Source organism: Photinus pyralis, unplaced genomic scaffold (genome assembly GCF_008802855.1).
Source record: "Photinus pyralis isolate 1611_PpyrPB1 unplaced genomic scaffold, Ppyr1.3 Ppyr1.4_LG4, whole genome shotgun sequence".
NCBI lineage: Eukaryota > Metazoa > Arthropoda > Insecta > Coleoptera > Lampyridae > Photinus > Photinus pyralis.
The window spans coordinates 22,132,285-22,146,744 of NW_022170511.1; the positions used below are offsets into that span (position 1 = coordinate 22,132,285).

Sequence of the window (14,460 nt, forward strand, 5' to 3'; positions counted from 1 at the left end):
TAGTTAGCATTGTATGTAAGTGTTTATGTTACCACAGCATAGAACAGCATGAAAACTTACTCTACTCCTGTAAAATTTTGTTCTCTAAATTTGACCTTGCGCCATTTGCATTGGTATAAAAGGCAGAGCCGTATTCAGAAAATTTAATATAAATGGTGACAGCTTGGTATAGATATATATGGTATTGGTATAGGTATCAACAGGACCGTAATCGTATCAAGTAGTAGATTTGTATATCGATGCACTGGTTTTTTAAGGTAAGGCCGCTTGACATGGAGCAATACTACGCGCAAGAACTTGCAGAAAGAAATTGCAAGGTCAAATCCTTGCATGCAATAAGCATTGCATGGTATTTGACATGGTCCAATTCTATTTCAATTGCCACATGTCTGCCAACAGAAGAAACATATGGATTTGTCAACAAAGTTGTTAACCTCAAATGAAAATTAAATTTTGATTGCTTGAAGAAACATGAAAATTACAAGAATAAATAAGATTAGTAAAAACAAGTAATGAGTGCGTCTCTCAGCATCACAGTTACCGCCGCTGTATTTTCTAGGTTGGTGCCACAAAAACAACTAGATTTATCCCTAGAATTGCACGATTCATGCAAGAAAAATAGCACCGGTCCTATAAAAATTGCATGCAAGTCTCTTTCTTGCAGCAATTGATCAGCTGGCTTTGAACTGCGCATGCCTTTCGCAATTTTTCTTGCAACTTGCATGCAATTGCAATTTTTATTGCTCCATGTCAAGCGGGCTGTAGAAAAAGAACAATGTGAGATAGAATCGAGGATAGAATAAACTTTATTGGTGGCGCCAGATAATAAGTTTTTGAGTGTTATTTGTTTTAAAATTCCTATTTATAATTTTTAGTGTATAAAACAATCGGGTCCGAATGTACGCCACTGCTAGGAACGAAATAATGAATCGCGCAAACAACAAATTGACTACGCCCATGATAAATCTATACCAAGATGGCAGGATGCGCGATTAGTTGCGCAAAATTTTCCCGCGCTAGTGAGTTTTCATGCTGTTCTGGGTATGCTGTGATGTTACTTTGAAAATGACCGTATATTATTAGTGTTCATGTAAGCATATATGAAACATCCTGCTTAATTATTGAATGGTTCTTTGGGGAAGACTGAGTGTCTCATTTATCCTTTATCAGTTCACCCATAATCGTCCATTATGTTCAAATTTGAGAGATGGAGTCTTCCAAATAGCGGACATTAAGGATAGTCAAGGTAGGTATGCACATACTACAGTTTTTGACTTGCAACAATAGATTTTTGTGTGAAAAACAAGTTTTAATAATCAAATGCGAAAATACACTACAAAAAAATGGTTCTAGGCGGAGGTTTTAATCACTCATGAATGAGATTTTCTTCCACCTGATTTGTATGGAATCATGGACCTCCCATCTGTATTATTATGAACCTCCTTACACTCCTGTAGTCTCCTTAAATTGAAAGGGACAACTTCTTATCCTCCCCCCTCCAATAAATATGATCGCTTGCATTCAAGATATTGGGTGTTATATTGTAACAAATTACTGCGGTACCTTTAATTCCTTGGCTTGTGGGTTACAGAGGTTTTGGTTTCTGATGGTGTTCAAATTGAAAGGGAAGGTCTTGTAAATAAAATTTTTCAACTTCGGTTAACACTTCACCCCATTTCGAGTTACCAATAGGAGAATGGATACCAACCGAGACAATTGATCATGTACATGTATTTTGATGTGTGTTTGTACTGAATTGATTTATCAGGTTTTCCACTGCATTTATGATGTGTATTTTGTTTTTATGAACTTGTTTAATTACATTTGATGTGATTATCTGATTTTTATCATACAATTTGAGATGTTTTATTTATGTGAATTTTCTCTTGCATTTTATTGCTGTAGGCGATTTATTTCAAGTATTTGTGTGGCCTATGCCGGGGTTTTTGTCCCGTAGAAGGTTTCCCTGGGATGGTCTTGTCTGCGTAATATATTTATTTGTTCTTGCCACTTCTACCGCACAAAAGTTCTGTCTTTTATTTCATTCCCTTCCCGATTATGTCTCACGTCCCAACACATACAAGAACCGATTACACAAGGTAGGAGTTCATTCGTACCACCATATCGAGCAGACTACTATCCAAATGCATAAGTGCCGCGAAACGTCCATCGTTTCGACTTGAAAGGTAGATGGCTCTGCTTGTAGTTTTTTGCCAGGGTTGCCAACGGTAAGTATAGGGTAAATCAACATTTTTAGTGTCTGCTTGATAGACCCCCTAGGACCACTACAATGTATAGGGCACATGCACCACACCAGAGACTTGCTATAACTAGACTGCGCTTAACGTATCTAAGGTGTTGTCGACACAGTATGCAACACACAATGCACCGCGGGGCAAAAATCGCTGAGATGATTTATGCAATATAATGAAATAAGCTGTTATTTTAGATGTTCCGTTCATTAATCTTTCTCGTGATTAGCTCGAATTAGTGAACAGATAAATTTCTGTTGAGAATAAACCATGTAGCCGATTTTAGAAAGGTACCTACGAAGGTGTTAAACAATAATGCAATACCGAGCGTTTTCGACTTTCCCATTCACTTAAAATAACGTAAAACTATTGTTCGACATCCTTTACCAGCAAGATAACGGCAATACCTATTTGCCTATTAGGTATAGACGTAACTAAGTACTTACTGGTACTAAGTATATTTCAGGTTTTGTTACAAGAAAAATAGCTTAAGTCTGTTAAATGTTCCATATGTGCAGATGCGATATTCGCATCAGAGAGTCATTCAAAGCTTTTAACTAGAAAAAATCGTGGAGGATTGTTGCACGTCTCAAGCGATGCATTAAAAATTTACCAAATTGCTGAAAATGTGTTCAGGTTTTTCATTCAATCCACACCACACCGCGTTGTAAACAAAATGGTTATCAGCAGTCTAAGAAAAATAAATAACAGTTACAGCCCATTTGGGTTTTTGGATAGGCATTATATTGAATCAAAATCCGCTAAATTATCATATCTTACTACTTACATCTTTAGTTTTAAGAGTATATTTTCCCATACGTGTTCACCACCAAAATACACATATAAATCAAATTAGGACTAGAGTAAGGCAGTTATATACCAATTTAGTTCAAATAAAATACCAATAAATTCGATTAAAACAGTTAACAGCTATATGTTATCTTTTTTTGCTACTAAAATTTAGGATAACTGAAGCAAGCTACAGAAAGTACGTCTGCCCCGCAATGAACAGTTGGTTGCCTATCCTATCTTGACAACAGGCGTTCATAGAAAAATCTACGTTACGCGCGGTCTAGTTATAACAAGTCTCTGCACCACACCCACACACTGCACCATCGAAACTAATCGACGAATCGCATCAAAGAATAGATGTACCATGGGATTAAAGCCAGTTTAATCCTTGCTACACAAATATTCATGTTCAACAAGCTACAAGAATTTGGAAGTATTTTATCAGGGAATTTAATACAAAAAGGGTGGTTTGGAAATCAGACGATTTTGTGATGCTGATTGGAGAAATAATTGATGGAAAATCTTATCCTAGTTATTTGTTTTTGTTGTCAGGAATGTCAGAAGAGGCAATTTCATGGGAATCAAATAAATAAAGTACCAGTAAGTTTATCCAGTACGTATTGAAGCAGAATACTTATGTAGCTATATTTGTCAAGCAATTAAAGAAGCTATATTTTTGAAAGGTTTTCTTGATGACATTTTTACAAGTAGATGAAACTATTTCATGTGCACAGAAGTTTGTTTCAAATCCTGCATATATTTATATTTCAACAAATATGAGATGCCATTATCAGCTGATATTTTTGCAGGACTGTTGGGATGTATAATCAGCTTTTAATAAAACAAACCGTGTGTATATTGCTCGCCAGGCGAGAATGTCAGTCCCAGATCACCTGATGCAGTTTTACATTTCTATGTTTTTCGTATTAAACCATATGATTGTAAATCGGCATCAGTGTTCTGTGAAGGGTATTCTCCCCAAAGCAAGCATTATAAGAGTTGTTTGTCATGTCATGTTTTCAGTAGAAATTTTTTCATTGTGTTGATTTTTGTACAAGATCATTCTGCTATTATTTAATTCTTACATTACATCACAAGGAAAACAAGATTAAAATATCTAGCATGCAATGCATCCATTTGCCTAAGCCCTGCCGTATTAATATAGTCCATTTACTGTATGGACTAATGAGTCCATTTAAAAACCCCTTGAAATTGTGTCTCACAATTATAGATGTACCTACTTTAAAGTGGTTCTTGTAATTTGTGGCGTAGGGAATCAGACTGGATGTTATAAAACATGAACTTCACTATGAGTTGCATAATTACACAGGGCATAGGTATTCAAAATCCGTAAAACCTTGTGTCTCACAATGCTTTAAATTGTTTTATTATTGGTTGCATAACCTCACTGCCCACATAAATTACTAATACTCTTGTGTGATAACAGATGTCTTTTTCAACGGAATTTCTTAAGTTGCATACACAATGAATGCATATCGTTGGTGGTCTTGTGTATTTGTAAATGCGCTCTCAAACTGGATCTATAATTACTTGCAAAATCACATTGAGCACATTTAAAATCCTTGACAGTCTTGTGTGTTAACATATGTGATTTAAAATGAGATTTATTGTTGGTTGCGTAATCACACTGGGCACATTTAAAATCCTTGGAAGCCCTGTGTGTTAAAAGATGTTTCTTAAGCTTGGGCTTGGTATTTGTTGCATAATCACAGTGTGCACATTTTAAATTTAAATCCTTTGCAGTCTTGTGGATTAACAGGTGCATTTTTAAACTGAAAGTCCTATTAGTTGCATAATCACACTGTGCGCATTTTAAATCCTTGGTAGTCTTGTGTGTTAACTGATGTTTGTTAAAACTGGATTTGTTATTAGTTGCATATTTACACTGTGCACATTCAAAATCCTTGACAGTCTTGTGTGTTAACAAATGTAATTTCAGATTGGATTTGTGATGGGTAGCATAATCACACTGTGCACATTTGATATGCTTGACAGTCTTATGTGTTATCAAATGTTTGTTAAAACTGGATTTGTTATTGGTTGCATAATCACACTGGGCGCATTCAAAATCCCTGACAGTCTTGTGTGTTAAGACATGTAATTTAAGATTGGATTTGACATGGGTTGCATAATCACACTGTGTACATTTCATATCTTTGGCAGTCCTGTGTGTTAACAAATGTCTTTTAAGGTTTGACTTATTATTGGTTGCATGATCACATTGTGAACATTTTAAATCCTTGGCAGTCTTATGTGTTAATAGATGTCTCTTAAAATGGGATTTGTTATTGGTTGCATAGTCACAATGAAAGCATTTGATATCCTTGGTAGTTTTGTGTCTTCGTAAATGTGCTCTCAAATTTGATTTAGAATTACTTCCATAATCACACTGAGCGCAATTAAAATTTGTTAAAATTTGCGATCGGCCACCATATGACAAATCTTCAAAATGTTCAATCACTAATTCATTTTCCTGTTGAACCTTATTTGCATCTTCCCAAGTACACATCACATTAGAAGAACTCGCATTAATCGTACTTTCATTTACTTCACGCTTGATTGTTACGGAGACGTCATTGCTAAGTAAATAGTTATCATCCACAGATTTAATTATTTTTTCTTCTTGTTTGATTTCCACTTTTACAATCGTCGTCATTACCACACAAGAAGTGGTTACAACCTATACAACGGTGACCATGTAGATCCTTCTGGAAGTAATTAAAAAGTGACACCGCACGTTGATTGGTGCCGGTGAAACCATAGACATACATGTTGTGTCAACAGAATCGTTCAGGCATATGTTGACGTTTGCTACATACTAAAACACCGTTATGGTGTTTAGTCAACAGTTGCGTCGGCTGAACAGTCAAGTAGACGGACGTTTGAACGAATAGAATGGAAGCAAGGAAGTTAAAAATTTTAATGTCTTTGAATAGAAGACACAGCATGCTATGAGGTCCTCATTAATTTCAGCTAGACTAGAAGGTATGAGGTATGACCTTATAAATCTTAAATAATCATTATTTGTTGTATATATTTTGATAGGTTTGAGTCAGCGTATTCGCTCTTAACCCTCCCATTTGTCGGTTGAATTTGTATGGTTTGCTCATACCTCCCTAAATGCTGATTGCTGTGATGATCTTATGGTCGTTTGCACCTAAAAATTTAGGCAGAACTTAGCTTAAGCATAGCTTACAATCCATGGCAACCATTGTCTCAATAATCGTTGCCATGGATTTTAAGCTACGCTTAAGCTAAGCTCTGCTTAAATTTGTCGGTGGAAACGGCCATTAGCCTCCTACTATGGTGGCTAACGCCAACTTCAAGTCACACTGGAATATTGGACCATATTCTGTAGTAGCGGGAATGCCAAATTAACATGGCTGCCTATTTGAATATTCTCGCTTACATTTCCCGCGAGAATCTGTCACTCTGGGGCCACTCCGAGTGCACTAAGATCGTGATCGTCATGTAGGACACCTACGTTGTGTAATAACTGGGTTCTCAGCAGGCACTGAGGGCGTTTTATGGGTAAGGAATACCAAAAACAATAGCTGATTACGTTTATATTGAAGCTAATACCAAAACGGTGCCCCTGCAGAGCGTCTTAAGTGGCTCTATACTACTCCGGCATTTTCCTTACGAATTAGGAAAACTGCAGGAAAACCTAATTCGGAGTAGCCCTATAATGAACAACATCTAATGTACAGCACTTTTGAGTCCTCTCGAAACCGGGGTAACTACTACAAACACGCTATGAGTAACCAAAATGGGATCGAGCCATTCCCCAGGTATTACAACACATACATCGGACAAAACCAAGAGATGTCAAATATACCTCGCTGGGCGGGAGGATTACCCAGGACCAGTGGAGACCCTGTAATCCTGGACCAAAGTTGTTGGGTTCGGAACGAGTGAAAATGTTAGTGTTAGGTTCACCAAGGCCCGTATAAACTTTCCTCTTGATTACTCACAGCCCAAATAAACAATTATAATAAAATGCAATGCAATAATCGAGAGCGACTAAAAAGCACGGTACGCAAATAGTGGGACACATGCAAATACGTACAATACAGATGCAGCCCTAACGACAATGAAACATGATTGCCAAAACCAACAAAGGTTACACATTAGAGTCAATGATTAGAGGTACAAGTGATTGAATTCAGTAAGTAAGTACATAAGTAAAGGGTTACAATCTGCATTCAAGTTAAACACATTTATGGATTAATTGAATAAAGCAAATACCTCACCTGATATAAAAAAACAAAAGCACGCAGTAATGATTAAGGTATAACAAAATACTTATTTCAAGATAAGCCATACTTTACACTGAAACCGGTTACAAGAAAAAGACTCTGTACACATGTTAAATCGTATTTATTGACTACCCCAAGCGACGCGGTAACTTGATCTTCTAACACCCCTAAAAACCACCCGAAAATCGCCCATTCCCTGCATTTCTAGGAAAAAACTGGACGGCAGGTGTCTGAAATGGTAAACACATGTGATCTTCCGAGAAATTCCATCCGTCTCATCTTCGCTCTCTTTCCCTTTTCGGTAATCCCACCAGGTTTCGGTTGGCAGCATGTGTAACTAATATGATGTATAGGGTGCGTCGTATCGACAATCATATTCACAGGACGTTGCCAAGGTTGGGGCATCTCAATATTACCCTGAAAAATACCTCGCATAACAAATTTTACAATTCAAGACCGTTAAATATTAGCAAACAAAATGAATTAAATAATACCTATAGTACTTAGACTATTTTATGTGGAGAAGTATTATTACTTATCATCCATGGCCTACCTACATGATAGTTTTTTAAGGGATTTATTAGCGTCAAGTAGGCAAGTTTGTTTTCCTTTTTATGAATAGTTAGGTGCTGTTTCTGTGGTAACGCAGTAGATAACCTTTTTCAGTGAAAACTGAAATTGTGTTTTCATATTTTTCTCTCCGGAGACAGGAGAATGAAAAGTAAAATCTGCTCTAGCGATAATGTCAATGTTGATGAAAAAATCAATACCTAAATAGATGATGACTTCATCGAATACTTAGCTGGTTGCAGTTGAAATATGAAACAGCGGAAAAAATTGGTGAATAATATATTATCCTCATTATGTACCTGCATAATCATTGGGAAATCGACCTACAACATTGCAATATTAAACAACAATAAGAATGACGAATGTAATGTAGCGTATTTACTTTAATGAAATAACACAAGGAAAGCCATGGTTTTCTTATGCATATTTAGGCAGTTAATTATCTTATGTTAAAATCCTTGATAGTGTTGTGTCTTAATAGATGTGTTTTAAGATTAGATTTATAATTGGTTGCATAATCACACTGTTCACATTTGAAATCCTTGACAGTCTTGTGTATTAATAGATGTTTTTTAAAAATGAATTTGTCATGGGTTGCATAATCACACTGTGCACATTGCCAATCCTTGGCAGTCGTGTGTCTGAGGAAATGTCTATTAAAGAGTGATTTATTATTAGTTGCATAATTACACTGTGCACATTTTATGTCTTTGACAGTTTTGTGTGTCAACAGATGCGTTTTAAAAGTGTCTTTGAAGTTTGTGGCAAAATCACATTGTACACATTTGATTTTCTTCGCAGTGCTGTGTGTTAACAGATGCTTTTTAAGATTGGATTTGTCATGGGTTGCATAATCACACTGTGCACATTTGATATCCTTGACAGTCTTATGTATTAACATATGTCTTTTAAAGTGCGATTTATTATTGGTTGCATAATCACATTGTGCACATTTTAAATCTTTGACAGTTTTGTGTCTTAACAGATGATTTTTAAAACTGACTTTGATATGGGTTGCATAATCACACTGAGCACATTCGAAATCCTTAGCAGTCTTGTGTCTTAATAGATGATTTTTAAAACTGAATTTATTATGGGTTGCATAATCACACTGTGTACATTTTAAATCTTTGGTAATCTTGTGGCTTAATAGATGATTTTTAAAATAGAATTTGCTATGGGTTGAATAATCACATTGTGAACATTTTAAATCCTTGGTAATTTTGTGTATTAATAGATGATTTTTAAAATAGAATTTGTTATGAGTTGCATAATTACACTGTGCACATTTTAAATCTTTGACACTTTTGTGTGTCAACAGATGCATTTTAAAAGTGTGTTTGAAGTTTGTGGCAAAATCACACTCTACACATTTGATTTTCTTCGCAGTGCTGTGTGCTAACAGATGTTTTTTAAGGTTGGATTTGTCATGGGTTGCATAATCACACTGTGCGCATTTGATATCCTTGATAGTTTTATGTGTTGATGTATGTCTTCTAAAGTGTGATTTATAATTGGTTGCGTAACCACACTGAGCACATTTGAAATCCTTTACAGTTTTGTGTCTTAATAGATGATTATTAAAACTGAATTTGGTATGGGTTGCATAATCACACTGTTCACATTGGAAATCCTTGGTACTCTTGTGTTTTAACTGATGATTTTTTAAAAGGAATTTGTTATGAGTTGCATAATTACACTGTGCACATTCGAAATCTTTGGTAACCTTGTGCGTTTGTAAATGAATTCTCAAATTGGATTTATAATTACTTGCAAAATCACACTGAGCGCAACAAAAGTCTTTAATTTGTGGTTGGCCATACGATAAATTTTTGGAATGTTCAATCAGTAGTTCATTTTTCTGCTGGATTTTATTTTCACCAACGTTTGAATAACCCACATTAATCGAACATTCATTGACTTCACACTTGATTGGAACAGAGCCATCATTGCCAAGTAAAACTTTGTCATCCAGAGAAGCAATTATTTCTTCTTCTTGTTTGATTTCAACTTTTACAATCGCAGACATTATCACACAAGAAATGGTTACAATATAAACATGAACAGGTACTTCTTGAAGAAACGAAAAAGTGGCACAGCCAATATGGCAGTACAAATCAAAAATTAAATAACTTGTTAATACATCGGTCACCTTGGAATGTCACTAGGCTATGTTCAAAATAGATATTCGGTGGAAAACATTCCCGACTCCCATAGCGTCTTAGCATTTTTTATATAAACAAAGGTCTTAGGTTATTTCATCCCACAAAGGCGAATTATGAATAACTAGGACACTTAGGTAAATACGTAATCAGTGAAGGTTATTACAATACACATAACCCAACACTTGGACCCTTCGATGTTGCACCCAGAGACATGGAGTGGTAGTCCATGTCTCTGGTTGCACCTCATCAAGAAATAAACATATACAGTGAATTTTTTTTAAATGCGAACATAGGAGTTTGCATGCAATGTAATTTCCCTGTTCGATTTAAAAAAAAAACACATCACTCTATTGAGTAGTTCAAATGAGTAGTAGATACAATTGACAGCTGTCACATTTTTAAAAATACCGCCGTCCAATTTAATTACGAAATCGGTTAAGTTATTGCTTAGAATGTCAAGGAGGACACTTCGAACATTTATTGTAATTGTTTTCGGTATTTATTTTCTTATTTTCTTCATTTATGTATTGAATAGATCAAATTAGTAGAATACCAGGTGCACATGACCTACAAATAATTGAAGGTTGGTTCACAATGAGTTGTGGTGTCAGTGCGTGGCCTGTGAGGTCAAGTTATCGTAAGTTTAAGAAAAATGTATCCTAAAGTTGCTATGGCCTCACATGGCTTCTTTAAAAAAATCTTACCGAGTGCTCTTCATCATAAAAACTATAGAGTTGTTGTTCATAGTCACACCAGTTGCCCGATTTGGGAATGTGAACCGCGCACACCTCATAGATTGATGTGTTTTTTTTTTAATCGAACATAGGGAAATTACATTGTATGCAAACTCCTATGATCGCATTTAAAAAAAAACTCACTGTATATGGAAATAAAATAAAGCGTAGCACTTGCTCTGAGTGTTGCACCGTGACTCCCTCAGAACTGCGCAACCGCACGAGAATTTGAATTTGCTTTAAAGCCTGGTTTAGACGCAATCAGTAATTTAGTAGAGTGCCGGTTGCACAAACGCAGTTTAAAGAGACTGGTAGGTGCGCTTATACCTGTAAAATTTGACGCCAAATCCGGCGCTAGGTAAACTCAATCCATAGATGGCGCCAGGGTGATCAGTGTACTTCAACCATATATATACTTCAACCCATATATTAATATATATGACTTCAACTTAATGTCATTTAAATTGTTTTAGGTTATGATGTTATGTACAAAAATTTTTTACTTAGCGACTTGGTGTGGTTTGGCATCTACAGTGTGTTATACCTAGTTATTGTTGCAAACAATTTCGGTAAATAAAATAGACAAGTACTAATCGGATGTATAAGCAAGCAAACTTGCACATCGCACTGTTCACTTTGCTAAAGTTCAAAGTTACAGAGCATTGAGGGGTTCCACTAAAAAGGATGCTCGTTATCACAGTAAATAGTAGCGCAATACCTGCATTACAGACTTCTCACCCCGTCTAGCTGTCGGAGCTTGTACTGGATCAAGCGAAGTCAACAAGTCATTGATCAATGTAAACCATATGTGAACAAACCAGGAGCCGCCCTTCTTATATTAAGATAAGCATCAAATGACCCTCACCTACACAATCTACGGTGTAAGCAATCATGCCGAGAGCTGTAAGAACCTCTGACACAAAATCATTATTGCCCGTTTGATTAGCGAGATTCTCGGCTGCTGAGATGGGGATTGAAGGAACTGGCAAAAGTCTACATTATTACTGTTAAGATGGAAGGTAGGGGACCCGACTTGTTCAACCTACCTTTTTATTTTATAACTTAATCTCGGAAGCTCCCAGGATCTAAATGCTGGTTAGAAGGGGACTAGTGCAATAATTTTAACCAACTTCTGTTCCAGGAGTGTGGCAGTGCTGGAGGCTGAACTACAAAACGGGAGTAGGAAACTGTGGCTTATCCTAACCTTAGTCATCTTCCCATTTAACGCCTCTGCAAAACGACCAACTTCGGACTTCAGAAGAATGACAGATCACTGCGTAGGCAACGACGTGGAATTGTATTAGGTGTCGATGCTAACGATGTGTGGGGAAACACAACTACACTACACTTCTGCACAGCTTCCTTGCCTTGGGTCTCATGCCGAGTACAATTACTTAGTGGTCGCTCTCCTACTTTCCATGGAAATTTAAAATACAGATGCGTTAAAACATAGACCCTTTTTCCATATTATTATCAGGGAAACTGCCTGTTACATTTTTTACAAATATTTACAAGTAAATTTTCTATAAACAACGTCAACAATTTAATGAGACCAATTTTGCTAGTTACGCATATTTTTAAGAAGCTGCGCGTTATGACAATCTACAAAACAAGAATTGTAATTATTGCATTTACACTAAGTAGGTATTTTGACTAAAAAAAAAGTCGAAATGCTTCAATTACATACTGAAGGAACTCGAAGTAAAGATGTATCACGAGTTAAGGGCGTATTGTGGTCTCAAATCAAACACTTTCTCATATTTGATGGTTTAATTCAAATTTAAATGACGTGTTAGAATAAATTGACAGTTTTGTGAAGTACACTGGGATGGGTGGCGACATCTAGGGAGCGATTTTAACTGGCGCCGCATTCTGTCTTACATAATGGCGGCGAGTCATCCTACCATCTTTAATATTATATATCTTGAAATTAACGCAATGGATTGACATATAATTAGTGGAAATTTGACAAAACGTCAAATTTCAACCAATCCTAGACCGTAATCCACTGGTTAATTTCAAGCTAGGTTTAAACTGTCTTTGTGCAACCGCCAACCGGCCCTTAGTAGTTTAAGTAATTTATTCAAGTGGACGCATGTGAACAAACATAAGTTACTCGACTTGACTAAGCACTTTAGGGCCGGTATTTCCATCTCGGGATAAAGTCAAGTATAAGATATCTTCCAGGTAAACCGACAGTTAGCGTCACTTCGGGTATTTCGAACCTCGTTTAAATATTATCGGCTGGATAAGTTCTAGATAAAGTTATTGGGTAGATTTTCTGCAGTTATCAACATAACCCCAGGATATTGCGTCAAATTTCCAGTAAACTGGTGACGAAGAAAGAAATTGAAGTATGGAAGTACAGGGTCCGGCAATGAAACGGGAAGATTTGGGGTGGGGCTTGCAGCGGGCGGTGAAGTGGTAGGGAGGACAGTCACAGACCTGTCGGGACCCGAGTGGCTTGCCCTTTAGTCTACAATGGAGCGTTGGACGGGTGAGCAACGCGGTTAACCAATTAAGGCTTATTACCAAACTGGCGAGAGTTTAGTGCAGAAAACCTGCGTCGAGAACTTCCAGGCTCGACTCCATGAATAGCATACGTGTCAAACGGAGGCCATTGCAGATGAATTTTCAAAAAAATAAATGTTTTTAAACATTGTATATCAAATGGCTACTCTTTTATTTCCCAGTATGTATTACTAATTAAAAAAAAAAATATTTTTTTCGATATAAAATTATTTTAACGAAACTTCCGTTCATATGCCGAACCCTGTAGAAGAACCAGTGGCGTAACTTCATTTTAAAGGCCCGTCCTCAAAAATATTTGGGGGCCCTTTCCCTTACGCTTAATATAACCGCTTGGATTTCTAATGACAACCATCTTAAAAATATATAAATGAAAGTTCACTAGAAATACACTCCAGAAGATTTGGATTCTTTAATAAAGATATCACCCTCATATCGATCTTCCGACGTTGCTTAACTCTGAACTTATTTATTCGCTGTTCAACGTTCGTTTTTTGCTTTTCTCTTGGAGGTTCCACTATGGTATTTTCGTCCATTCTGAGATGTCTGCTTTCAAAATTTCAAACGACAAGTACAGGTGGCGTATCTACAGACACCGCTGGAGATACATTTAAACTCATTTAGTTATTAAGTTTGATTAGCGATTTCTATTCTTTGTGTATGAATCCGCCTTTTTTGAATGACGGTAACTGTTTCCTCCATGCAGAGGTAAATGCTAGAGTGTTAAAAGTACTTAGTCGCATTCAACTCGAAATACAAATTCAGTTTAAGGTTACCGTATTCAGGACCTTCAGATATCTTCTGGACTGCAGAAGGTCCCGCTAATTAACAAAGTGTTTCATGAAGGTACTTTATGTAAGAGACTTCGGAATTTTATGTTTCACAAATGGGAAACGGGTGGAGTTGCTCTTAAATCTCTTTGAGCTGGCTACTTTTGAGCATATCAAATTTCGTATTAAAGTAAGGTCAGGTTTAAATGATATGATATGATGATTTAAATTCAATAGTTACTTCCTCGGATTGTTAATTTTGTATGTTGTAGATATTGGTCCGGATTTTTCACCTATAGGTACCTATTTACCGCCTGTGAACAATGTTATCTGTTCCTTTAGTAACGCAAACTATGTAAATAATTAAC

The 14,460-nt window shown here is 36.4% G+C and overlaps 1 protein-coding gene and 1 long non-coding RNA gene across 2 annotated transcripts; both read right to left on the reverse strand.

Moving 5' to 3' along the window:
• Positions 1-7,430: 7,430 nt before the first annotated feature.
• Positions 7,431-8,302, reverse strand: LOC116167891. The gene is made up of 2 exons (XR_004144668.1): positions 8,095-8,302; positions 7,431-7,741 (listed from the first exon to the last, which is right to left on the reverse strand). It is a non-coding gene; the product is annotated as an uncharacterized LOC116167891 (long non-coding RNA).
• A 6-nt stretch (positions 8,303-8,308) lies between these two features.
• On the reverse strand, positions 8,309-10,299 carry LOC116167871 (zinc finger protein 99-like). Its single transcript, XM_031483460.1, has one exon. The coding sequence runs from the start codon at positions 9,921-9,923 to the stop codon at positions 8,334-8,336; it is 1,590 nt and encodes a 529-aa protein (XP_031339320.1). The 5' UTR covers positions 9,924-10,299; the 3' UTR covers positions 8,309-8,333.
• Positions 10,300-14,460: the final 4,161 nt, after the last annotated feature.